Source organism: Abramis brama, assembly GCF_963993115.1.
Source record: "Abramis brama genome assembly, chromosome: 8".
NCBI lineage: Eukaryota > Metazoa > Chordata > Actinopteri > Cypriniformes > Leuciscidae > Abramis > Abramis brama.
The window spans coordinates 6,056,528-6,084,425 of record NC_139970.1 but is presented as its reverse complement, the minus strand read 5'-3'; the positions used below and the strand labels follow the sequence as shown (position 1 = coordinate 6,084,425).

The window sequence follows — 27,898 nt, the reverse complement described above, 5'->3', positions numbered from 1 at the left end:
GCCTGCAAAATGCTGTGATTTCATGTGGAAAAGAATGATGTACACAAGGTGCAGTGTGAACGCGGTGCAAAAGAATGAGAGGTGCAGAGAATAAATAAAAAAATAGAGGGTTTTTTTATTCTCAGCAAACTCACTCTGGCTGACAGATTTTTTTTTTTTTGCTTTATGAAGGAAATATGAATATGCCATTCGTGAAGATCAGAACAGCCTGTGAATGGATATTTCACACAAACACTCAATGGCCACCTTAGTATATATACCTTGCTAGTATCGGGTCGGACCCCTTTTGCCTTCAGAACGGCCTGAAGTCTTTGTGGCAGATTCAACTAGGAGCTGGAAACATTCCTCAGAGATTTTGGTCCATATTGAAATAAACTATTATAGGCTGCGCACATCCATGATGCAAATCTCCTGTTCCACATCATCTCAAAGCTGCTCTATAGGACTGAGATCTGGAGGTCGTTTGAGTTCAGTGAACTCACGGTCATGTTCAAGAAACCAGTTTGAGATGATTCGAGCTTAGTGACGGTGCATTATCCTGCTGGAAGTATCCATTAGAAGATGGAAGGTAGATTACAAAGCAGGACGGATCCATGCTTTCATGCTGTTTACGACAAATTCTGACCCTACCATCTGAACGTCTCAGCAGAAATCAACACTCATCAGACCAGGAAACGCTTTTCCAACCTCTATTGCCCGGTTTTGGTGAGCATGTGTGAATTATAGCCTCCGTCTCCTGTTCTCATCTGACAGGAGTGTCACTGGTGTGTGTGTTGTGCTGCTGAAGCCCGTCTGCTTCAAGGCTGGACGTGTTGTGTGTTCAGAGACGCTCTTCTGTACCTCGGTTGTAACGAGTGCTTATTTGAGTTTCTCTTGCATTTCTATCAGCTGAACCAGTCTGGCCATTCTCCCCTGACATCAACAAGACATTTACACCCTCATTGGATATTTTCTCTTTTTCAGACCGTTCTCTGTAAACCCTGGAGTTGTTTACAGTACATCAGCAGTTTCTGAAACACTCAGACCAGCCCGTCTGGCACCATCAACCATGCCACATTCAAAGTCACTTAAATCAGCTTTCTTCCCCATTCTGATGCTCAGTTTGAACTTCAGCAGATCATCTTGATCATGTCTACATGATAAACACATTGAGTTGCTGCCCTGTGATTGGCTGATCAAACATTTGCATTAAAGAGCAGTTGAACAGGTGCACCTAATAAAGTGGCAGGTGAGTGTGTATTTGTCTGTGTGTGAAGAACATGCACATCAACAACAGGATTTCACATGTTCTCTTAAGCCAGGTTCACACGGTATGATTTATAACAGTCCTTTATGACTGTTGCTTTTTGTACGAACATGATCATCATTGCCGTAAGCCACGTCACACTGTAATGGTGTGTTCACACCAAACGCGAAGTGTATATTCGCATTGCGTTACTTGCTCTAGATTACTTGCGGGATGCTACTTGTTTTTCGCATCACTCGGAGTGAAAGGAGTGTCTTCACGCACATCATCAACAACAACAAAATTTCTAAGCGTCAAGCGAATTTGACGCGATTGAGGCGAATATCGAGCGTTTCCGGAGAAGCCACACTGCAGGACTGAGAGTCAAATCTTCTGACACTGGCAGAATTTAATCTGAGAAGAAATCTGATGATCATAAATCTGCTGTCGGTGAACATGTCAAACTACATGATCAAAGACTGTTCTGGAATCAGAGGAATCTTTCAGGATTCCCAACATTTCTCTCAGACAGCCAAAATCATACAGTGTGAACCAGGCTTTAGTTTGTACACTAATTAAAACACCAAACAAACACAAACAAATTTGGTCACTAATAGTATTTTGTCAAATATACATGTCAACTGTACAAACAGGCCTCAAACTGATGTGTAGGAATGTCGTCCAGCCCTCCACGCATCACTAGGACAGGGAGATGTCATTGTCGGTGTCGTTGCTGATGGTGTCCGGAAGGCTTGCGTCCGTTGCCAGTTTTCCCATGAGTGTGTGTTTAGCGGTTGGTGTGGGTTTGTTGAGTCTCATGGGTATGAAGGTGTTTGAAGCACAGTGTTCTCTCAGATATTCCCCTCCGTTCTCCTCGTAATCCTGACGGCTGATCCAGCCCTGATCTTCAGCAGGGCTCCTGAGGGCCCATTCACGAGCCCCGAACCAAGCGTCCAGAGCCGGCCGACTCGCCAGAGACACCTGCCACACAAATACATATAACACTTTACAATAAGGTTCATTAGTTAACTACATTAGTTAACATTAACTAATAATGAACTGCACTTATACAGCATTTGTTCATCTTTGTTCATGTTAATTTCAACATTTACTAATACTTTATTAAAATCTTGTTAACATTAGGTAATGCACTGTGAACTAACATGAACAAACAATGAACAGCTTTATTTTGATTAACTAACATTAACAAAGATTAACAAAAACAGTAGTAAATGTATTGCTCATTGTTAGTTCATGTTAGTTAATACATTTACTAATGTTTAATAAAGGAACCTTATTGTAAAGTGTTACCAGAAATTATGTTATGTAAAACATTTCAAAGTTGATCAATTTCCAATGTATAAAACTTGTGTGACTTTTTTTGTTGTTGTTAAATATTAGCTATTAATTATTAAACAATTAAAGTGGTAATTCTGGGGGAAAGTGTGCCAGATGCTTTTACATTAGTCACACTGAAAGTATTTATGGAACTTTTGAAAAAACATTTTATTGCATTGAAACATTATAAATATTAAACCTCAAGGCTGGTTAATGGACAGCTTTAAGAATTGTGAATAAAGGTTATTTTACACCAAACGCAATACATAAAGAAAAAGCACAGACGATGGCCCGCTCTTGATGGATGTGGATATGAGTAGAGAGTTGCTACTACATCAAGATGTTGGGTCTGGCAACTCATCATAGACACGGCTCAATCCGAGGGGCGGGATAAACGGCTGTCTTTCAAATTCCCTCTGCACGCAATAGGACAGCGCTTCAACCAACCAGAGCGTTTTCCCAACAGCGGAGCTAACGTTAGAATCTGGCCGGCAAAACTACGAACACATCTTCCTTTTTTAAGAATGACTTCAGTGCCGTTCTTTGCTCTTTTCTCAAAGAAAAACTTAACTCCAAGTCCTCCAGAGTCGCGGCCAAAGCCGATTCGAGAGACTGTTCTCCAGCAACATCAGCCATTCTTTGTTTTCAAGTAGCAGGGAACTGTCAAAAGAACTCTGTCATCATCATGTTAAGCCCGCCCCGCCTACTCTATACATGATGTGATTGGCCTGACCCAATTTTGTTTTTTCCAGCTCGAAAGTCAACGGAGAGTTGCTAGACTACCCTGCTAGGGTGCGTCTAGATTTCTAGGCTAGAGAGTTGCATCAAGAACAGAGAGAACCCATTAATCGATGGCATTGTCCACAGTGGATCCAGACAGACGTGTCCCACCTCTGACACACTCTGAGCTCTTCTGCTACTCATGACTTAATTCTGCTATTCTTTCTTAATTTGGAACGTAAAGTCCACACTAGAGGCTTAGTAACTACTAGCTAGTTTGTAACTAACTCTGTACTTTATTCTGTTGCACCATTTGTTCGTAAGCAGCGGCGCGTCTATGACAACTCGAGGTATCACACACCGGACGCGTACTTTCTCAGTTTATGGCCAGCAATATTGTTATGTTTAAGGATATTATGGAATTAAGATCATGTCTGTACTAGGGCTGTGCCGTTTTTAGAATTGGTGATGACGGTTATGACGTGTATACCTCATATTCCCATGACCCCATGTCATAAACACTTTTTGGGATCGCGTGTGGAATGATTCCAGCAGTTGAGACTGTGATATTCAGACCTTAAAGTGTGACTGGAAGGGTCTGATGGCGAGCAGGTCTCTCTGCACTCGTTCTTTCAGTCCAGGATACTGCAGGTTTCCTCCAGTCAAAAACACATTCTTCACCAGCGCCTCCTGCTGTTCCGGAGAGTACCTACACACACACACACACACACACACACCTTTTTAATGATTCCCCAAACAACGATGAACTTGATTTACGCAGCTCACAACTGACTACATCACTGAACTTTACATTTTTCAGTCATACCCGGTTCAAACTGAACTGAACCTTTACTGTGATATATTTAGGTTCGAGAGACTTGCATTGTTTACTGACCCACTGTTCATGACAATGTGTAATTAAAGACACATTCACAACCAAGACTCATTATTGTAATTCATGAATATGTAAATATGTGCTGCACGCTTTCCTCTTAATAACAAAATAAACACTCAACAACAATAACAGCGGTGAGAAAACAGCCGTTCAGAAAGCATCAGATCACAGTGATGTGGATATGTTTGTGCGTTCATGTCTTCACTCGCGTCTGACCTCGACGAACTAACCAGGATAAACGAACTGGAGAAGATGTCCCCTATTACATCATCGCCACAGACCAATGGTAGTTCGAAGGCGTTTACCAGCTGGAGCCAACTTTTCCGGAAACAAACTCCAAACAAGCATTGTTTCGCCGGATTCTGCTTGAAATAACATCACATTCTTCAGTTTCACTTGAAGTAAATCGAGGCCTTAATGCTGGCGAGTGCATATAGCGTGTGAATAATAGATTGTGTTTTAATCAGTTTTGCTGAGACACATTTATCAGCCCAAGTCGAAATACACTGATATATCATTTCAGGGGTTTGTTAGTTACACTTGATTTTAAGCTGTCCTTGTTACAGTGTAATGCTACATTTAAGTACTGAGTAATGTTAATTAACAACATGTTAACAATGTTACAATTAGTTACATGTAAATATGTAGAATTTACTGTTATTACAACAGAAAGCACATGTAACATGTAACAGACACTGTAAAATCAAGTGTTGGCTGTTTACGAGATCACTCACTGCTCCAGGACGAACTGCAGCGTCTCCATCAGGCCCATCTGCTCCTCTCCGATCAGCGACGGCTGGAACAGGATCTCCGGCACGCGCAGGCGCTCCGTGCCCACGAACAGCTGATGATACTCCGCCATGTTGAACATCGGCTTGAAGAACAGAATCAAGAGAGTAAAATCAAGACCAGAGGATACTAGAACACAAGTGCAATGAACAAATCTCGCTGTGATCATGAATAGTGACAGTAGACTATAAAAGACGTCGCTCACACTTTATTTTAAGGTGTCACACTACAAAAAATGCTTTTCTTACTTAGTATTTTTGTCTTGTTTCCAGTCCAAATATCAAACATTTCTTAAATCAAGATGCATTTACTAGATGAGTAAAATGACATTAGATATTATGACTTGTTTTCTGGGGAAATTAATCCAAATTAAGTGAGTTGATGCTTAAAAAAAGCTAAATTATCTGCCAATGGGGTCAGAAAAATAATCTTAATTCAAACATAAACAACATTTTTCTGACCCCATTGGCGATAATTTAGCTTTTTTTAAGCATCAACTCACTTAATTTGGATTAATTTCCCCAGAAAACAAGACATAATATGTAATTTTACTCATCTAGTATGGTAAGTACATGTAACATATGTACATATAAGCATTTTTTCCAGTGCATTGTTACAGTGTAATTATATATTTAAGTGCTGAGTAATATTAATGAACTACATGTACTTACTATAGGGTTAGGGTAGGATTAGGGTTTGGTTGAGGGTTAGTTGCATGAAATTATGCATCATTTACTGTTATTACTACGGTAAGTACATGTAACATATGTATAACAAGGACACTGTAAAATAAAGTGTTACCGAGACATGCATTGGTTTTACTCTGAGATCACCTGGTTGGAACTGGTGGTTTTGCTGGGCTCCTCGTTCTCCTCGTTCAGATCCGTCTCCGTCTCATTCCCTTCATCTGCGGGCGGCTCAGCCTCTGCCGTCTGATTCAGTGACAGAAGACCAGTGTCATCTTTACAGGGGTCATGGCGTGCCTTTTTAATTCCTTACACATTTTCTTTGATGCTAGTGTATAATGTTAAAAAAATTTGCAGAAAAAACAAGCATATTTTGCAAAACATGATTATTTTCCACCCTCATTCTGCCAGAAACACTGGTTTTAGTGCTAGATTAAAAAAATAAAGTGATTCCTCATGTCACGACTGCTTTAAACAGCGCATGAAACGGTTCTAAATGATCCCAATAGTTCCTGTCACACCAAAGTCAAAAGAAAGCAATACGAAATGTCTCTTATTATACTTATTACAGACAATTAAGGAGTTTATTTTTCTTTGCAGTCCAAAAACAAACGTATTGGCAGATTGCAAATGTTTGCAGACCACAGGAAAAAAAAAAGTTTCTATGCACTAAATATATAAACCTTCAATGTGAATGTCTTAAAGCTGAAGCAGTTTATGTCTTAAATGTCTTAAAGCTGAAGTTTAACTGTACAAAAGAGATCGCTGAAATCATGTTTTATTAATTATAGTCAGGTAACACTTTATTTTAGGGTCCAATTCTCACTTTTAACTAGTTGTTTATCAGCATGAATATTACTAGGATATTGGCTGTTTATTAGTTCTTATAAAGCACATAATGCCTTATTCTGCATTTTACACATCCCTTAATCCACCCAATACCTAAACTTAACAACTACCTGAATGTGTTCCCCATACTGAAGTGTTGCCTGTGTTCACTCACTCATGAAGTGTGAGATTAGATGACCTGACCTCGGGCTTCATGAGCCGGTGCTGCTCCACACTCATGCTGAGCTTCTGGATGTACGACTGAAGCTCTTCGGCCGAGTCCATGTTGAGCTCCACCAGACTCCTGTGAAACAGCTCCAGAGAGCCGTCCTCCAGCAGCTCCTGAGGGAACAGCACAGTCAGTGTGTGTGTGTGTGTGTGTGTGTGAAACAGCTCCAGAGAGCCGTCCTCCAGCAGCTCCTGAGGGAACAGCACAGTCAGTGTGTGTGTGTGTGTGTGTGTGTGTGTGTGTGTGTGTGTGTGTGAAACAGCTCCAGAGAGCCGTCCTCCAGCAGCTCCTGAGGGAACAGCACAGTCAGTGTGTGTGTGTGTGTGTGTGTGTGTGTGAAACAGCTTCAGAGAGCCGTCCTCCAGCAGCTCCTGAGGGAACAGCACAGTCAGTGTGTGTGTGTGTGTGTGTGTGTGTGTGTGAAACAGCTCCAGAGAGCCGTCCTCCAGCAGCTCCTGAGGGAACAGCACAGTCAGTGTGTGTGTGTGTGTGTGTGTGTGTGTGTGTGAAACAGCTCCAGAGAGCCGTCCTCCAGCAGCTCCTGAGGGAACAGCACAGTCAGAGTGTGTGTGTGTGTGTGTGTGCGCAGCTCCAGAGAGCCGTCCTCCAGCAGCTCCTGAGGGAACAGCACAGTCAGAGTGTGTGTGTGTGTGTGTGTGTGTGCAGCTCCGGAGAGCCGTCCTTCAGCAGCTCCTGAGGGAACAGCACAGTCAGTGTGTGTGTGTGTGTGTGTGTGTGTGTGTGAAACAGCTCCAGAGAGCCGTCCTCCAGCAGCTCCTGAGGGAACAGCACAGTCAGTGTGTGTGTGTGTGTGTGTGTGTGAAACAGCTCCAGAGAGCCGTCCTCCAGCAGCTCCTGAGGGAACAGCACAGTCAGTGTGTGTGTGTGTGTGTGTGTGTGTGAAACAGCTCCAGAGAGCCGTCCTCCAGCAGCTCCTGAGGGAACAGCACAGTCAGTGTGTGTGTGTGTGTGTGTGTGTGTGTGTGTGTGAAACAGCTCCAGAGAGCCGTCCTCCAGCAGCTCCTGAGGGAACAGCACAGTCAGTGTGTGTGTGTGTGTGTGTGCGCAGCGCCAGAGAGCCGTCCTCCAGCAGCTCCTGAGGGAACAGCACAGTCAGAGTGTGTGTGTGTGTGTGTGTGTGTGAGCGTGTATGTGTGTGTGTGTGTGAGTGTGTACCTGCACCGACAGCAGTGTCTCCAGCCGCTTCTGGTCCTCCTGCAGCTTCTCTTCTCTGCGACGGCTGTTGATCTCCTGCAGTCGCCGGAGCTGTTGAGCTCTCCTCTCGCTCCTCTCCTCCGCACTCACACACACACCCGCCGTACGCCCTGAGAACGGCAGCTGCACGCGGTGGACCTCCCTCTCGTAAAACACAGGACTGCGCCAGTTCTCCAGCTCTGCCACACAGTTTATGAGAGCATGAATCAGATTCAGTCAAACTCGAGGTTGACTCAAGCCCAAAATAGTGTTTCAACGGAATAGAGCTGCACGATTACTCGTTAGAAGATCTCGATTAAACACACTCATTCCTATTAAAGCAATAAGCCCTGCGAAGCCGTGGTTTACAGTGAATTTAGATCAGCTAAGGGGCATTGTTAGGCACAGAGTTCATTTTAATATTTATTTTATTCATAAAATAAACACCAGCAACAAAAAATATAACATTATAGACCTTATGTAGCCCCACCCCTTTTCAGCGCTGCGCTCGTTGTCTTTTGTCTTCCGGTCTGTATTTTCAAGGGCTGGTCCGAATACCATTTTTTGAGCTTCGAAGCTTCGGTAGTAATGAACATCGAATATTCAAAGCTTCGGAGGGAGGGGGCTGAACATATCCTTCTCTCTAATAAAGGCAGGAATCTCTATGTGTCTGTATGTCCGTGTGCATTTTGATTATTTCGAGAACCGTTCATCCAACAGACTTCACAAGGGAGTGCAGTGTCGCATTTGGTGCAATATAGACGGACACGCGAGACGCAAAACATTCAGGATTAATAAACTACAGAACAGCGCGAGCGGGAAGCGGCGTGCATCACGCGAGCAGGGCTTAAATGCTCCGAGAACGGACACTGCACTAGTGATATTAAACACACACACACACACACACACAGGTCTGTTAACTTAAGCAATACTTTTAATAAGGTAGTCTAATATTTTTCTGACTAACAAATTACTGACACAGTAAAGGGTAAATTTAAATAAAGAAAAACGAAATTTAAATAAAGAAAAAAAAAACGAAATTTAAATAAAGAAAAACGGAATTTAAATAAAGAAAAACGAAAAATAAATGAACGAACTGTAATAAATAAAGAACACGGTAGCATACTTTCAATAACAGCATCACACATTTCAATTAACAAACAGTTTAAATAAAATCAATTAATTCCCTTAGCCTATATCGAATAAAACAAACTGTAGCCTAATAGGCTAAACAGAACAAGGTCAAAGCAACGCAGCTTAACCCAATATACAAGCTCAGGCATGCACTTCTGTCCACACACACTCCGCTGTTCTGCGCTCTAGCCAGAGAACACTCCCGTTGCAGGAACACTTTAGTAGGCCAAGAAGAAGCAAATATATTTATTTATTAAGTATAACAAGGTTGGGTTCCTTCAACTGTCCATCCTATTAAAAATGGCTATAGGCTATATAAGATAATTGTAAAAAAGAGTATTGTATTTCGCCAGATTTTATAGTGTAAAACATATTCAAGCGCGAATGAGAACCGTTTCGAGGGGGATGCCAGGTGTGCAAAAAAACAAACAAACAAATATTCGAATGTCAAATTTTCAAATCGAATACCAACCCACCGAACAAATATTCGAATATTCGGGTCCAGGCCTAGTATTTTCACAGCGATCTTGCATATTTTATTAATGAACGGCTCGTTTTAAAATCTTCCCGGTCTACTGACACATGTGTTAAGACATCTGCTTTAAACATTACAATCTTATCACAGAAGTACTGGGATAAAAGTTTATATTTAAACACACGGAAGCGATCAAAATAGAGCAAATCACTTTCTGAAAGTAACTTGACGCTTCAAATAACGATTGTATTGATGACATCGTTACACCAGTAGGTGGCGACAAGTGACCGTTAAAACTGTGTTTGGCATTGAATCATTCCTTCAAGAGATTCGTTCATATACGCAGATTCATTGAGTAATGAAAGTCTTTGAGTCAGTGAATCATTCATTCAAACCAAGTTTTTAAAATATTAATTAAATATTTTAAATTGACTGCAGCAATACACATTTTATCAGAACCTCTAGTAAATTATGTTATTTGTTTAGTTGTCTGTTCAGAAGCGTGGGAGTTTCGAGATCTGTTTGAAATCTCAGTTTAACCCGAATCGTGCAGCTCTACAACAAAATCTAGTTCAGTTTATTGATAATCAACTAATCAAATTAATTTAACAATCAACACTCTAATGAAAACTGTCCACAAGAGTGTATACAAACACTTAAACTGCACAGTTTTTATATCAGCTATGATATTATGTTTCTACTTCAATTTATTGAAATGTTAACATTTAAACAGTGGCTGTAACTGTTGAAAAAATTATCTTCTAATGAACGTCAAAATCTGTGAGCTGTGCCTCGATTCTGTTCTGTGACACAATAACGTGTGTGTGTGTGTGTGAAGGTGTGTGCTCACCCTGCTGGTAGTCCGGGGCGATGTAGCTGTGCTGTAACGTGTGTGTGTGTGTGTGTGTGTGTGTGTGTGTGTGTGTGTGTGTGTGTGTGTGTGTGTGTGTGCGCTCTCACCCTGCTGGTAGTCCGGGGCGATGTAGCTGTGCTGTAACGTGTGTGTGTGTGTGTGCGCGCTCACCCTGCTGGTAGTCCAGGGCGATGTAGCTGTGCTGTAACGTGTGTGTGTGTGTGTGCGCGCTCACCCTGCTGGTAGTCCGGGGCGATGTAGCTGTGCTGTAACGTGTGTGTGTGTGTGTGTGTGTGTGTGCGCGCGCTCACCCTGCTGGTAGTCCGGGGCGATGTAGCTGTGCTGTAACGTGTGTGTGTGTGTGTGTGTGTGTGCGCGCTCACCCTGCTGGTAGTCCGGGGCGATGTAGCTGTGCTGTAGTGTGTGTGTGTGTGTGTGTGTGCACGCTCACCCTGCTGGTAGTCCGGGGCGATGTAGCTGTGCTGTAGTGTGTGTGTGTGTGTGTGTGTGCGCGCTCACCCTGCTGGTAGTCCGGGGCGATGTAGCTGTGCTGTAACGTGTGTGTGTGTGTGTGTGCTCACCCTGCTGGTAGTCCGGGGCGATGTAGCTGTGCTGTAACGTGTGTGTGTGTGTGCGCGCTCACCCTGCTGGTAGTCCGGGGCGATGTAGCTGTGCTGTAACGTGTGTGTGTGTGTGTGTGTGTGTGTGCGCGCTCACCCTGCTGGTAGTCCGGGGCGATGTAGCTGTGCTGTAACGTGTGTGTGTGTGTGTGTGTGTGTGTGCGCGCTCACCCTGCTGGTAGTCCGGGGCGATGTAGCTGTGCTGTAGTGTGTGTGTGTGTGTGTGTGTGCACGCTCACCCTGCTGGTAGTCCGGGGCGATGTAGCTGTGCTGTAGTGTGTGTGTGTGTGTGTGTGTGTGTGCGCGCTCACCCTGCTGGTAGTCCGGGGCGATGTAGCTGTGCTGTAGTGTGTGTGTGTGTGTGTGTGTGCACGCTCACCCTGCTGGTAGTCCGGGGCGATGTAGCTGTGCTGTAGTGTGTGTGTGTGTGTGTGTGTGTGTGTGTGCGCGCTCACCCTGCTGGTAGTCCGGGGCGATGTAGCTGTGCTGTAACGTGTGTGTGTGTGTGTGTGTGCACGCTCACCCTGCTGGTAGTCCGGGGCGATGTAGCTGTGCTGTAGTGTGTGTGTGTGTGTGTGTGTGTGCGCGCTCACCCTGCTGGTAGTCCGGGGCGATGTAGCTGTGCTGTAACGTGTGTGTGTGTGTGTGTGTGTGCGCGCTCACCCTGCTGGTAGTCCGGGGCGATGTAGCTGTGCTGTAACGTGTGTGTGCGTGTGTGTGTGTGCGCGCTCACCCTGCTGGTAGTCCGGGGCGATGTAGCTGTGCTGTAACGTGTGTGTGCGTGTGTGTGTGTGCGCGCTCACCCTGCTGGTAGTCCGGGGCGATGTAGCTGTGCTGTAACGTGTGTGTGTGTGTGTGTGTGTGTGCGCGCTCACCCTGCTGGTAGTCCGGGGCGATGTAGCTGTGCTGTAACGTGTGTGTGTGTGTGTGTGTGTGTGTGTGCGCGCTCACCCTGCTGGTAGTCCGGGGCGATGTAGCTGTGCTGTAACGTGTGTGTGTGTGTGTGTGTGTGTGCGCGCTCACCCTGCTGGTAGTCCGGGGCGATGTAGCTGTGCTGTAGTGTGTGTGTGCGTGTGTGTGTGTGCGCGCTCACCCTGCTGGTAGTCCGGGGCGATGTAGCTGTGCTGTAACGTGTGTGTGTGTGTGTGTGTGTGCGCGCTCACCCTGCTGGTAGTCCGGGGCGATGTAGCTGTGCTGTAACGTGTGTGTGTGTGTGTGTGTGTGTGCGCGCTCACCCTGCTGGTAGTCCGGGGCGATGTAGCTGTGCTGTAGTGTGTGTGTGCGTGTGTGTGTGTGCGCGCTCACCCTGCTGGTAGTCCGGGGCGATGTAGCTGTGCTGTAACGTGTGTGTGTGTGTGTGTGTGTGCGCGCTCACCCTGCTGGTAGTCCGGGGCGATGTAGCTGTGCTGTAACGTGTGTGTGTGTGTGTGTGTGTGCGCGCTCACCCTGCTGGTAGTCCGGGGCGATGTAGCTGTGCCGGTGCAGGAGCTCCTCCATGCGGCTCAGTGTGAGCGAGGGCTGGTTCGCAGGGTATTTCAGCTGCAGGAGTCTCTGGAGATACGAGGCGGCCTGACCTCCACCCAGATTCACACGCTTGCAGTTCACAGAGTCCAGCCTGCGATTCAACACACACACACACACTTGTGACACCCATCTCACATTCACGGCTCGGGTTAAAGCTGAACTCTGCCGGACCGACGCCATCCAGGACTGAAGCTGCCCATCGCTATCAGTTGGTACATGACTATAATATTAAAATTACTAGTGATGCACGATATATCGGACACCATATCGGTATCAGCCGATATATATGCGATATATATGTTCATTGTTATTGTTATCGTTAACGGACTGATAAGAACATTTTGGACGCTATATTAAAGCCGATAAATAATGTATTATTTCCTTCAGCTGAGACACTTCAGATGCGCACTGTTCAACATGATGGGTTTGATTAGATTGGAATCACTTCAAAACGGAAAATACAGTTCAGCACAACATGTGCAGCGCAACATCTGTCATATCGGCTACACAAAATCATAATGAGAACATTATATATAATTGAGTGGTTTGGAAATGGATTTTAATGATGGGACCATTGTTTTTGTAATCAGGCTCTCAAAATGTACATAAATTTGGATTTAGATTTATCAGCCAATATATCGGTTATCAAATATAACAAAAATATCAGTTATCGGTATCGGCCAAAATGTTCATATCGGTGCATCCCTAAAATGACAAAAATGAGTGCAAACTATTAAATTCAAGTGCTATTAACAAATATAACACTCAAAACATTTCAACTGCATACAAACAAATGTTACACGAGACATGATACATTTCAGTAAACTGTACTATTTCTTTCAAGTGCTTTCCGATGATTATTTCATGCTATAACTAGTCGTAAAGATGATCGGTTCACACGCCACTTGAACTGAGGAGCTAGCGATCCGTCTCGCCACATTATAGAGCGCCGAAACCACATTTATTATTTGAATTTTGATATGAAACAGACACAGTTTGAGCTGAGACTGAGACTGCTGAAACAGAAGCACTTTAACTCGGGAGAGATGGTGGTGTGTTGCGATACCTGCCGTTGATGACGGGCAGCACGTGCGAGCAGTGGTACCCTGAGGACACCACCAGGCCTGTAGGGGGCAGAGCTGCTCCATCACTGTTACAGTAGAGGCTGAAGAGACTGTCCACGCCGTACGCCACCCGCGGGACGCCGTAGCCCTCGAACAGCAGCTCGGACATCATCTGTCTGCAGTGCAGCGGGTTACAGACCGGCTCCGTCACCACCACCGGGTGATCCACGCGACCCTGAGCGCACACAGGGGGAGCTGGCGTTACTACTCAAACAAGCTCTCAGCAGCAGGACACTCATACAGGGATCCTTCATGTGGTGGAGTGGACAAACATGTGTGCTTTACTACCGTTGTGACACTGTCACACATGATGCATGTTTTAACCACTCTATATATTATGATGATTATATGTATATTAGAGTTTTAATGTTGTCTTACTCATTTTATTCCTCTTATCTGTTTTAATGTGTGTATGTCTTTAATCCATACTGGGTCTGCCTGTCATGTGACTGATCACATGACAGGAAACAGGAAATAGCCAGCATAAAGGAAGCAGCATGGCAAACAAACAAGATCTCTGTCACGACGACCAAAGCTGGATCGAGGAGTTTCTTTTAAGGTGTAGGCGCCATTTATGTTTATTGTTGGCATAATATTTTATTTTGTTTGGATATATTTATATTAGTATTTTGGACACTGGGTGACAGTGATTAGATGCACATGGTTGTATATAGGGGGCATAGGTGACAGGAAGTGGTGGCCACAGGTAGGGGGAGCGCACAGTTCTCACCAGACCACGGATTACAGATCAGAATACACGCAAACAACTGGAAACAAGATAAGAAATCAACCGGTATGTTCATCTGTTTGTACAATTTACTACAATAAACCACAAACCTCAACTGCAATAATCTCTGGAAAATCTTTGTGTGTCTGCGTAAAAACTTCACTCCTACCTGTGCATGATGGTAAAAGCTAGAGGTACAGCAAGGCAAGGATTACCAAAACATAAGGACTTTCCATTCCAGCAAACCCCATCACTTTTCACTGGATTATCAGTTGGATTGTATATAGTGATGGTGAAATGAAGCTTTGTGAAGCATCTGGGCTTTCCCTCTCGACTGTATTGTAAAATGGTTCATTACTCAAAGCTTTTCAACACGTTGCAAACGGTTGCAAACTACAACATCTTGTGGTCAAAAGGTGGAAAAGCTCATTTCTGTCCCAGAAAACCCATCCATTTTATTGATTGTTTCATGTAATAAAACACTTTGTGCTCTGTAAACTGCAAAGCAATAAAATAATCCTCATAATTCATGTGTTAGTGTTGATGTATGAACAAACATATGAAAAAATAAAATAAAAATAAATGGGACAAATTAACGTGTACAGAAACAATTCTTATGAATCTGCTTTGATCGACAAATGCAGACTTATTCACAAACTTTAGCCTCAGTCCTAATATATATATAATCAAAATAAAATAAAATGATTGTGGAATGAAGAAGTGCTTGTGAACTGGGGACCTGCCATTTTATTTTGTGGGTAATTTAAGAAATTAAAGATGTTTATTAACCCTCTGGGGTCTAAGGGGTTTTTGGGGTCCTTGAGATACGCGTACCCCCCAGATTTCGTCATGAGTCATTTTGTACCCACCACTTTTAACTTCCGTTCATATTAATTTGACTTTTGGTTCGATTTTTTGACCGTTTTCAGTGGTTATGAGGAGCAATATGAGAGAGAAATTTGGTAATCATTGTCTGACCCAACAAAAAAACATAATAATATTCATTTTATTTTATTTTTCGTGTTCGCATTTATGAGGGAAAAAACAACGTGTCAGTTCTCGGGTACGGACGTGAGCGCTCTGAAAGCGGCACTAAAAGACTCATTTAAAACTTTCACAGAGACCTCAAACAGAACAGCTGCCTTTCTTTAAATTGAATTTCGTTTTGTATTAATTATACATTAATTTTAATCAATGTTTCATGAACCGATTGCCTGGATTTAATAAATAAGAAGTAAATATAGCAGAACGACATGGAGGCGCCGGCGAGTGAACTGGAGTTCGTCTCATAAATGAACCGAAACTCAGCGTATAGCCTAATGCACATTCACAGCGTATTTAGACACATTTAGACGCGTTCATAATCATTACTTTTACCGGTTCTTTGTGGCAAGCTTTATGCGTGTGGTCGTGCGCTTGAGTGCGGCTATATTACGTAAACGCTCATTATCCTGTAGGCTATATAAGTAATTAAATTAATATAAGGGGGCGATTTGTCCACGAATGACTTAAATGAACAACTAGCCTACTAGTCGACTAGAAAAAAAACTTTTAGTTGGAGGCAGCCCTTATTCCACATATTTTCGAACCAGGCAACAGGACATCTGAGCGAACGACCCTGCGGAATGAACGAGCGGAGCGGAATATTCAGAAATGCGCTCTCCACTCACAAGCTCTGATCGGAACAAACCCGAACCTCACTGTCTGCTGAACTTGCGCAGAAACATCAAAATATAACCAGCTTTTTAAAATGTTTTTTAAAACTAAACACTATTTTAGCACAAATTATGAGCTTGTTGGCGATTTTTTTATAATTATTGATAAAATTAGAATATAGTAAAGTAAATTCAGTAAATTATACTAAATATAGTATAGTAACAATTATTTTCTTTTTTTTACGTTTTGGGTGGACCTGTTGAAAAGTGGGGCCGTGCCTGAGCTACAGGACATCGTCTTTCAAAACATAACCTGCGCGAAAGAGAGAGCAAAAAAAAATAAAAAATGAATGCGTCATTGTACCCAGCACTTCTGAAAATGCACTTCCGAATGCGTCTCTGTCCCCAGCACATTTCAAACCAAACTGACGCCCATGGTCACCTATAGCCACAAGAAAGAATGCAAGAGCATTGGTTCACAGTTGGAAGCATCTCAATTTTATTTTATTTTTCCACAAATTGTGCTTGCAAATTGTATAATATCCAAGGACAACATGTCTAGTAATTGTGCAGTTAATTCTCATACTGTATTTTCAGTTTTGGAATATGTATCCTCTCCCCAAATTTGTCAATAATAAAACACAATAAAAATTATTTAAAGAAAAGGCTATATTTACCTTTTAACATTTGTTTACATCTACCTTGTAAATATATATTTTTTTTATTAAAAAGGTTACAATTACAACAACAATTCAAGTGTAATCTTTCTTTGTAAAAACTAAAGTATACATTTTATCATACATATTTCAAAGTTAAGGATTCATTACTTTGAATATAGCCTACATTGACAAAACATACTATATTTAACATATTAGCAAAAATTGGCAAACAAAAGCTTATTTGAGGTGGCAGATATTTTACAGTAAAAATATATAATCTATCCAAAACTAGTCAATGAAATGTTGTCTTTCATATGTCTGTAACATAGGTCTTTCGTTTTTATTATAAGGAATATAAATGTTAATTTGCAGTTTAATACGTTGCTTATACAAATACATTTTATTTCAACATATTTCAGTCGATTTTTACTCATCTCAGTATAGCAATACAGTTTGCTAAAAGCAGATCATTCATTCACACACAGAAACGCGAGTGTGCGAGCTGTGGTAAACAGCGCATCTCTGCCGTTCATTCATTCACACAGAAACGCGATTCACTTGAGAATGAAAAAAACTTACTACAGTATTCCTCAGCTCAGCTGGATCTGCTCCTCGAAATACCAGCACTTCTGAGGTACATTTTCCATTATTATTATTATTTTATTATTCATCTATTATTAAGATGACTTCCGGTTCGCGGTAGGCTACACGCATGCTACCTGCACGCAGGTCTTTGTTGGAGGAAAAAAAATAAACAAGAAAACTGGAAAGTTTGTCCGAATAAGAAAAATACTTCCGAGCAGACTATTGATTTAACTTGTTGTTCGTATGCGTCCGGTGCGGTCTGCTTATGTCCAAAGAAAGCGGCAGAGCGCTGAGAAGCGGAGCTAAGAACACAGACTCAATTGCCACAGATATGGAAAACAAAGAACTTGCGCACGAACTTAGAAAACTCGCTGATAAAATGGATGAGATGAGCGGCAATATTACAAAGGAGTTGAACAGCAAAGTTGGACGCCTTGAATCCACTATTCAGAAAAGTCAAAGCCAAGTTCTGTCTGAACTGGCGAAACAAAGTAAGGAGATACGTGCGCATATGGATCTGGAAATCGGGCGATTGGAGGCGCGGATTGACACTTTAGAAATAAAGATAAACGTGGATACCAAGGCATCTAAGGCACGGTTTGATCCAGACGTGTCGATCGTCATTTTGGGTTTACCAGAAGAAGAAGAGGAGGACATCCAGATGAAGGTGCAACAGCTCGTCATCAAGGGTCTTGGCAGTGAGGCTGTGCCGATTGCGGTAGAGAGGATGCGGGCCTACGGCAGAGCACCGGGAGTGGTGAAAGCGGAGTTCAGATCTGTTCATGAGAAGGTTGCTATTCTACGGAGAAAGCAGCAACTACGAGAGCAACAGGAGTTTAGCAGAGTGTATATACGCTCGGTGAAGTCTCATACTGAGAGACTGATCGAAACAAACTTTAAGACGCTTCTCAAGGAAATCCCGGGGGGATCAGAGTTCTATGTCGCTGGAAATGGACGATTACGGAGGAAAGAACAGCCGCGAGTAGACGGACATGGGAAACAATGCCACACGGATACCCCGTGAAATGCTGCTCATTCCTCTTCAGACTCTTTAACTCTGGCACATTGGAACATTAACGGTTGGACTGACCTGAACAGAGGTTTGCGATCTACAATTCTAACAGCACTTGCACCTTGCTCTAAATGAAACGCATTTAATGGGAGATTTAGTAATACATTTAGAGGGTTATGTATGGTTTGGGCAGAATAGGATGACACATATTAAAGCACCAAGAGGCTCGGGTGGAGTCGGCATATTTGTTAAATCATGAGAATATGAAATAGAAATAGTTGACAAAACAGTTGATGGGATTATAGGGATATGTTTTACGCACAGATATTCAGATTATGGTTTTGCTGTGTACTCATGTTATTTACCCCCCCCCCCGAGACATCTTTTTGGGGCAGGGATGCATCCACTTTTTTTGCTCATTTATCAAGTCAGATGTATTTATTTTCAAATTTGGATGCAATTTATGTTGTTGGTGACTTCAATAGTCGAATTGGTGACAAGTTGGACTATGTGAAAGAGGTGGACAATATCCCTATGCGTATTGCAATTGATGACTATGTGAATCGTCATGGCGAGGCCTTTTTGGAATTTCTAGTAGACGCTAAAATGTGTGTTTTAAATGGCCGGGTAAGCCCCCTTAGTGACAACTTTACTTCTATTTCAACCAAAGGGAAGGCGGTTGTAGACTATATAGTTATACCCTTTGATTGTCTTGAAACCTGTCTTGATTTTAAAGTTATATCTCCATCCCAACTCATCTCAGACTGTCAATGTTACGACTTGATCAGTGACAGGTGTCATGTTCCAGACCATTAATTATTATTACTTGAATTAAGTGTACTGGTTTTAACATAGAGGAGATCAATCAGGAGGCTTATAAAAGGTCCACCTGCAAGTTAGGTAGGCATGATCCAAAGCGACCCTCAGAGAAATGAATTAAAGGTATAATGGAACTAGTTGACAAATTGCAAGTAGCACAAAACAAACAAGATGTCATAGATAATTGGTATAGTAGGGTATGTAATCTGTTGTATGATGAATTAGGAGGAGTAGAAATAAGACCAAAGTCATCTCACAAAATTCACAGGTTAAATAAACCTTTCTGGAATGATTTATCTGAAATGTAAAGGTGGAAAAGAACTAAAACAACAATGCAGAGCTGAATTTAAATTGAGACAAAATCAGTTTGACAAAAGGTTAAGATATTTTAAAAGACAGTATAATAAGGGTTGTATTTTACAACTAGAGGATATGCATGCTTCCAACCCGCAACGATTTTGGGATCAGATTAGAAAACTCGGGCCCAAAAGATATAATAAAATACCATTTGAAATATATGACAATAAGGGTCAAATAGCTTCAGATGTCTCACAGGTATTGCAGGAATGGAAAAAGTGTTTTTCAGATTTGTTTTCGGGTAACCAAGAAATGGATTGCTTTGATTCAGTTTTTCTAAATGAAATTTGTCTTTTTAATTGTAAGTTAGAAAGAGAAGCATCTCACTCCTATGATCATGAAAATGTGCTAAACGCAGATATTAATGAGGAGGAGGTGCAAAAAGCTACTGATGCCCTGAAAGTGGGAAAGGCTTCTGGTATTGATATGTTGACAAATGAAATATTGAAATGTCCGTTATTTAAAGATCTCCTTTCTATTTTATTCAAATTTTGTTTTGAAAATGGGCTCATTCCCTCTATGTGGTACAAGTCGATTATTAGTCCAATACCGAAATCTATAAAAAATGATCCCAGAGTACCAGCTAATTACAGAGGAATTAGGCTAGCTTATTGAGTACAACATATAAATTATATACATCTATTCTTAATAACAGGCTCATGGCCTACCTGGAAGAAAATGATCGTTTAGTAGAGGAGCAGAATGGTTTCAGAAAGGCAAGAGCTTGTGTGGATCATGTATTTTCTATCACTACTGTAGTTAGAAATAGATTAATGCAAGACAAACCATCATTTGTTTTTTATATTGATTTTCAAAAAGCTTTTGACTCTGTAAACAGAGATTTATTATTTTATTGTCTTTCGGAGAAGGGCTAGAGGGAAGGTTTTATTGGACCTTACAATCATTGTATAAAGATCCTCAAGCTTGTGTTAAAGTCAATGAGTACTATTCAGAGTGGTTCCCTACACCACAAGGGGTTAAACAGGGGGACTGTCTCTCCCCTACCCTGTTTGCCATATGTATTAATAATTTGGCACAGGAAATAAAAGCTCTTGGATTGGGTATAAATTATGATGGGGATAACACACTAGACATATTACTTTATGCAGATGACATAATCTTGGTGGCGGAAAATGAAGAACATCTTCAGAAGATGTTAAAGTGTGCCGAAAAATGGTGTGGGAAGTGGAGACTTAGAGTTAACCATAGTAAAACACAGATTATGCATTTTAGAAAATCTGGGCATAGAAGAAGTAAGTTTCAGTTTTATTTTTGGGGTCACAAGTTGCATTATGTTGAACATTATAAATATCTGGGCTTTATTTTGGATGAGTATTTGAATTACAAGTATGGTATATGTATATTGGCCGAATCTGCTAGTAGAGCGCTTGGGGGTGTAATAGCAAAAACGAAACAGTTGGGAAACCTGGGATATGCTACCTATTCCAAATTATTCCAGGCCTGTGTTTGCCCTGTCATGGACTATATGGCAGGAATATGGGGCTCAAAAATAAATGTGAGAGGAGAGATGGTACAAAATAGAGCAATACGTTATTTCCTAGGAGTCCACAAATTTACCCCAATCTTAGCAATAATGGGTGACATGGGTTGGGAACCAAGTGAAGTAAGGTGGAAAGGTAGTATGATGGCTTTATGGAATAGATTGGTGAAAATGCCTGAGAACCGAGTTGCTAAGAAAATATTCAACTGGGATGTGTCTGTAAAGGGTGCATGGGCATGTGAAGTACAAGACATATTTACACAAATTGGAGCTCCTGACCTTTTTCAAAATATAAACACAGTACATATACTTGCAGGAAGTTTTATTAGATACACATAAAAGTAAATGGTCACAAGATATATTTCTTAAACCAAAATTAAGAACATATAGAATAATAAAGAGTTGTTTTGGAAATGAAAAATATGTATGTGACCCCCTATCAGAAAAACAGAGATCATTGTGCGCTCAGCTCCGCTCTGGAGTTTTGCCCCTGCACATGGAAACAGGACGTTACAGGGGAGTGCCAGAGGAAGAAAGAATCTGTGATTATTGTAATATATAGAGCATTAATCTAGAGATTAGATGAATGTGATCATTTATGTTTGGGCCTGAAATCGCTGATACAACCTTTAACGTCCCATCTTTTAAAACACTTCCCAACCTCACACAGTTTAATATGACCCCAATTTTACTCTTGTAACTCTACTGATTAGGCCGATTGTTACACCATCTCAGCATTAAAAGAGAAAAGTCCACCCGCTATATGGACACACTCGTCCCATGTGCTTTATCAAGTGAAAACCCACCATCCATCAGTAAGTTTAGTTCATTTTTTTTAGTGATGGACCGTGCACCCAATACCGTCAGAAGGGCAACTTCTATACGTTTAGCACAGAGTTGTTCAAGAAGGGCTTCAAGAAAGCCACGGAAAGGGAGCACCAGATGGAGTGGGCGGAGCTTAAAAAGAGCAGCGGACGGACTGGTCAGTGAAGGAAAACACATTCAAAATGCCAAGCAACTGTATGATTGTCTACTGAATGCCCAGACCTCTATACAGCTGTTCTACACTGATGAGGACGCTGAGGGGAAAGCTGTACAGAAGATGCCAAAACGACTCCCGGTGGTTCCTTCAACGACGAGCCTCCATCAGATGATCACTCCCACACCAGGACAGATCATCAACAGAGATGTCAGCCGTCTCTGCTCTATCAAGCAGATTCTTGAGTGTGCATGACACAACACACAAAGGTTTGAATCTGATGTTCAGCCCATCCTTTATCAGGGTTTCTGCAGGGATCTTCAATTTAAATTTAATGCCTTTTCAATGCCATTTTTTTCATTTTTAATGCCATACACAACCCATGATTAACCATGGATATTATTTATATATATATATATATATATATATATATATATATATATATATATATATATATATATATAAACTTGATTAATCACACATTTTTTCCACAATTAAAAACACTTACATTTGTTTAGGTTTATATTAGTTTATATATTTTATAATGTAATCATTTCACAGTTAATCTACAAATGAATGTAGAGACAACATAAAGACCAGTTTTACTGATACTAATACAGCTATTGATATCTGGATAAAAATTTCTCCCCCCTAATTTTAAACATTAATTATAGCCATCCAACATTACAGTGTAATTGAAAGCTATATCAATTTTTTAACATTAGGCTTAAAAAAAAATATGACAACTTTTAATTTAAGTGAACTTAACAAACAATCCTCACATAAACCTATAATAAATATCATATTTACCTTTGGCCTTCCTGTCTAACATACAAAAAATGATTGAATGAAGTTATCAAATAGTCTGCACATCATAAATTACAGTAAGCTTTATTGGCTGCTGTCCCTTTAAGAGCAGCTGCTGACAGAAACACGGATCTAACACGCGCCTCATTCTCTCACAACTCTTTGCGTTCATTAAAGACTTAATTTCACTAATTTAAGACTGCTCTTATTTATTGTGTTTTATTGTTCGTTCAAGCGCGAAAGAGGACCGTTTTCTGGTGCGCAGTCTGTGCGCACGATCTGGCGCGCGTATTTCTCTGTGTGTGTGTATATGTGTGTGTCACATAGACAGGACATTCACAGGCAGCGCGTTTAAAAACAGCGTTAAACTGGACAAAAATAATCTCATGCGTTAACGCGTTAAAAAAAAACGCAAAGTGAGCTTCAACAGCGGATGTCAAGCTGATGAGAGAAAGTTACTACACATAGATAACTGCTGTCTGCCTTTTACCGTCGATCTGTGGCTGTCAGACTGCATGAGATTTTACGGCGTTGATTCCCATTGTAGCTACACAATTTAATACCTTTTTACAAACGCTGCAAAATCATTCTTTAATTTGACCACCAACCATGTTCTAAATTGTTTGTCTTCCATGCACTTTCCCAGTTTTCTGGTCTAGTTTTATTCCTGTTGTTCCTGCTGTCCAAATTACTCGCTCCACCTCCGCAACTTTGCTCCGGCCGGAGGCAATCACCAAACTGTTTCCACGTGTTTTTAATCACACTAACATATTTTGCGACAGCAAATACAAATTATTAATTATGAAGACTATATTCAAATAAATTGATAATATAACATTTTCTTCAAAACCATAACAAAATTTAATGCCTGTAGGATTACAATTTAATGCTTTTTAATGCCATTTAAGGCCTTAAATATCGCAAAATCCATTTAAGGACTTTTAATGCTTTTTAATGCCCCGCTGAAACCCTGTTTATGACACCACCGAAGATCAGCAATCACAGAAAACACATTAAATCAACTGGGAAATCAAAGATTTCATTGGACAGTGGTGTGTCAAATATGGAAACCTCATGTAACGTCGCCAGTTTGGGAACATTTCTGCTTTCAACTGAATGAAAAGGTCCAGCCAGCAAATTTATATGAGCCAATATGTAAAATCTGCGGCAAAAAGATCCCCGTGTCAAGTGTCAATGACCGAGCAATGGGCCAGTGTCACACCGTGGACCGTCAGCCTCTCAGAGCTGGACGAGAAGAGATCTGGCAATTTCTGTACCTAATCTATACAGTTAGATCTAACTTAAAAACTTGTTTATTTCATTTGCATCTTTGTTCTATTGTTTATTTGTGCTAATACTTGTAGTTTGATTATTTGTTATTTAATTACAGACTGTTTACTTGTCCTTAATGTTTGAAATTTATATTTTATATTATATATTTATATGAAATTGTTACATTTGCATTGTTCTTGCATTCCACGTAAAAAGTCTGGTGAGTAAAATAAAAACTGCTAGCCAATGGCGACTTGAGCCCTTAAAGTCCAACTGAAATCAAAATTGACCCTATTTACTTTGTTAGCGCATATTACTAGTCTTGTGGTGAACAATTAATCCGTGCAAGTTAAAACACAGAAAAAAATTGTTTGCCGTCGTAATCTTTAATCAAAGTCTGAAAAGTTACTTCCGGTTTGGAATGGCGTCCCTTCTCTGATGACGTAGGTTTGAGGACTTGGGTTGGGAAACGCTTAACCACTCCCCTCAAACCGTTAGTCTGCTGTGAGCGAGAGATGGAGAGGAGGAGCGCTAGAGTAAAACCCTGCCCTCTGTTCAATATTCCCTTTCACTGGGAAATACGTCACAACACTGGAGAAAAGTCGTTTGCAACTTCCGGTTCACGCGGACTTTAAATGTTCATGCAGGAAAACATGGAAAAATGTATCCACAAAAATGCAGAACACTGAGATTAGGGTTGTTCCGATTCCGATACTAGTATCGGAAATGCCGCCGATCCCAATAAAAATTCTGGCATCGGTATCAGCGAATACATCTACCCATGTACCGATCCGATACCATTTTATTAAACAATACCTAGTTATGCACGCTAGCTTTGCTTAACGCTGCAAATCGGAGACCAATTGACCCTTCGCTAAGCCACGCCTGAAAACCGCCACTGGCCAATCGTGGCTTAGCAACCGTAACTAGGCGCGGGAGGTCTGGCAAGCTTTCGAGCGAGAGGGAAACATGCCGAAGCGTTGCGCGTATGGATTGTGCAAATCTGATACCCGGTATCCTAAAAGTTTGGACGGGGTGGTGGATTTTGTTCCCTTCCCGAAACCTAAAACCCAAGGGGAGAAATGCCGGGCGTCATCTTCATTTATATAGCGCTCTTATCAATGTAGATTGTTCCAAAGCAGCTTTACATTGATAATAGGAAATTAAAAGTAAAGTGTTTTGGCTTTATAGCAGCTCTAGAATAAAGTTATTGTCCAGCTCGTGGATTAAACAGTGTGATTAAAGGCAAGACGGAGGCTCACTGACATAACTTAACGTTACTTAAAAATATATTTCAGCATTTTGTTAATCGACGGCCAAACTAGTAACGTTACCCCCAATCCGATCGCGACTCTCCCGGTGTTAGTTCTAGTAAAAGTAAAAGGTAACGTTAGTTAGTAAAAGCAGGGAACATCACGGGGCTTGCCGGAGATCTCCAAGGAAAAGGTTGGTAACGTTATGCAAAATTAATCAGTTCATAACAGTAGTCACTTATATGACCCACGACGTGTGAGCAGTAACGTTAGCCTGGCGCGCTAAAAATATAAGCGGGAGAATGTTATCATTGCAAAGTGGTCAGGCTAATGTCTTGTGTTTATTCCACAATACTTATGGATAAGCTGTTTGATTTATAAATATTAGAATATTTTCACATTTCACTTACCCTGCTGTGCATGAACAGCTGTTCCTCAATTTGTGTGTTTCCCATTTGTATGATCAGCGTACGAGGCGGCTGCTGCTTGCGCTGGGACCTAACGTTATAGACTTTAGCTTCAATTTTGATTAAATTATTCTCTAATCGTTTGCATATTATGTCGTGGATATAGCCCTCGAATGCATACTGCAGTCTTGCTCTCTCATATTTTCACCTGTTCGACAAAAATGACTAATTATCTCCTTAGGAATGTCTGAAACCAGTGCATACATACTGTAATAGACGTGCCAGGCGCAAAAGCTTGACAGGCGTAGCAACAGTAACTAAGGAGGGCGGGGCTTAGCGAAGGGTCAATTCTTCTTCGCTGCTCTAAACAGTGGTTGCTTGTGGCAACACAGGAAGTTGTGCTGTTGCCACAAGCAACCACTGTTTAGAGCAGCTAAGAAGAAATGAAAACGCAAATTTTCAAATGCAGGCGCGCGGCAAGCGCATAATGTAAGAGACGCTGACGCCCAACATCAAATGGCAAACGTAATGAAAACGGAACAAAACTGCGCTACTTGTTATTTTGTGCTTCACGGACCATTAAACAGTTTGGAACAGCGCGAGCCGATCGTGATCAAGCTACACTGTTGCTACACAGCGCTAAGAGGTCCAGTACAGAAAACATTTGAATTCGCCACTGAAGTAATAACATCGCTGCGAGATCTACGTTAGTGAGAAGCATTCACATTCTCCGTTATTAACGGATCAAACTGCGCTGACGTGGAAACCAGGAACATTGTGCTTTCAAGTAACGTTACGTTGGTTTTATTTTGACATTATGAATAAAATTGCTGCCCTCAAATGTTAATCTTAAATAAAATGAACCTTTGTTTATAACTACTACAATATTACATTTCATTTTTTTATAAGGAGCTGTTTTTGTTTTATATGTCAATTATAGCTCCATCATTGCTCAAAGTAAAAAATGATCATACTTTATGATGTTAGTTTTAATAAAAAATAAATGAATAAAAAAATGTAAATCAAGGAAATTTCTCTGGCATTTCTTTCTTTTTGCTGTATTGAAAACGTACCGAACCGTGACACCAGTGTATGGTATCGAACCAAACTGTGAATTTTGTGGACTGTTACACCCCTATTATTCATATATAATTTTTTAGATTCCTAGATTTATTTGTTGCACTTTTTTATACAGTTATATTGTAAAACTAAAATACATTTTATAAAATAATTATATCAATTCATACAGGGCTAGTATGAATTGCAGCTGTATAGATATACACCCAAGTATCGGATTAGTACTCGGTATCGGCCGATACCCTGAGTCCAGGTCGGGAAGGAAAAAAGGGTATCGGAACATCTCTAACTGAGATATCACTTCTAATCTGATAGAGAGACTGGGTCCCTTTGAAAAAGTAGGGAAACCAAAAGCATCTTCCTCTTGCATTACTGTATATCATATTATATTATATGTATTTTTTTTCCAATCTCCATTGGCATTCCTCTGGTTTTGGGACTTGCATGAAGAATCATCTTCAGCACAGTAATACAGGTGTAATAACGCAAGAGGAAGATGCTGGCGGTATTACTGTGCTGAACATGCTTCTTCATGCAAGTCCCAAAACCAGAGCAATGTAAATCTTTCCATAATCATACATACACATATGCATAAATACATACATATGCAAATGACGTATATGAAATAGTAAATAGTTTGCCTTGTCAAAAGCTTCTATTCTCCAAATAATGTGTGGACAGAGACTGACAGAAAACTTTTCCCACTGATAAACACCATTACCTGTGTGTTTATTCCGAGGTGCATGAAGATGTAATCGAAGATGAGCTCCTGTATGTCGAAGTTCACCACCGCGTCGCGGTCAAACGCGCTCTTGAGGCTCCAGCGCAGCGGCTCGACGCTCGCGATGTCGTTCCCCACGTGCGCGTCACTGCGCGCGGCCCCTCTGCTGCGCGCCGCCGCAGACCTGAACACGAGCCGCGGCCGATCACACTGCGCAGCCCCGCTCGCCCAGCCCGCGCGGCACTGGAACGAGCCGTTATCCACCACTATCGGCGCCGGACAGGGCTCGAGGCACTCCCTCTCCACCGTGAACACGGGGTCGGGCGTGCATTTATAATCCTCAAAAGTGTAAACATTGCGGTTATTATTCATGGTGTTGAACAGCACACACGGGCAGTCAACTCTGTCTTCTTCATCCCCATTGATGGTTGTT

The 27,898-nt window shown here is 41.6% G+C and overlaps 1 protein-coding gene across 2 annotated transcripts; it reads right to left on the bottom strand.

Annotated features, from left to right (window-relative positions):
- Positions 1-95: 95 nt before the first annotated feature.
- On the bottom strand, positions 96-27,898 carry actr5 (actin related protein 5). 2 transcript variants are annotated; one of them, XM_084121652.1, is made up of 9 exons: positions 27,466-27,898; positions 13,577-13,809; positions 12,432-12,601; positions 7,887-8,104; positions 6,686-6,823; positions 5,801-5,899; positions 4,913-5,052; positions 3,860-3,992; positions 96-2,206 (listed from the first exon to the last, which is right to left on the bottom strand). In XM_084121652.1, the coding sequence occupies exons 1-9, from the start codon at positions 27,835-27,837 to the stop codon at positions 1,925-1,927; spliced, it is 1,785 nt and encodes a 594-aa protein (XP_083977778.1). In that variant the 5' UTR covers positions 27,838-27,898; the 3' UTR covers positions 96-1,924. The 2 variants fall into 2 exon arrangements, 1 of the variants encoding a protein (XP_083977778.1); XR_014607414.1 differs by having other exon boundaries at positions 2,067-2,206; positions 3,774-3,992; positions 27,466-27,886.

Excerpts from the sequence above, each read along its gene's own strand:
- actr5 (XM_084121652.1), bottom strand. The coding sequence starts at position 27,837 with ATGAATAATAACCGCAATGTTTACACTTTTGAGGATTATAAATGCACG. Across the intron at positions 13,810-27,465 it reads ACCTCGGAATAAACACACAG|GGTCGCGTGGATCACCCGGT; the intron begins GTAATGGTGTTT and ends GTGTGCGCTCAG. Across the intron at positions 3,993-4,912 it reads CTGCAGTTCGTCCTGGAGCA|GTACTCTCCGGAACAGCAGG; the intron begins GTGAGTGATCTC and ends GTGTGTGTGTAG.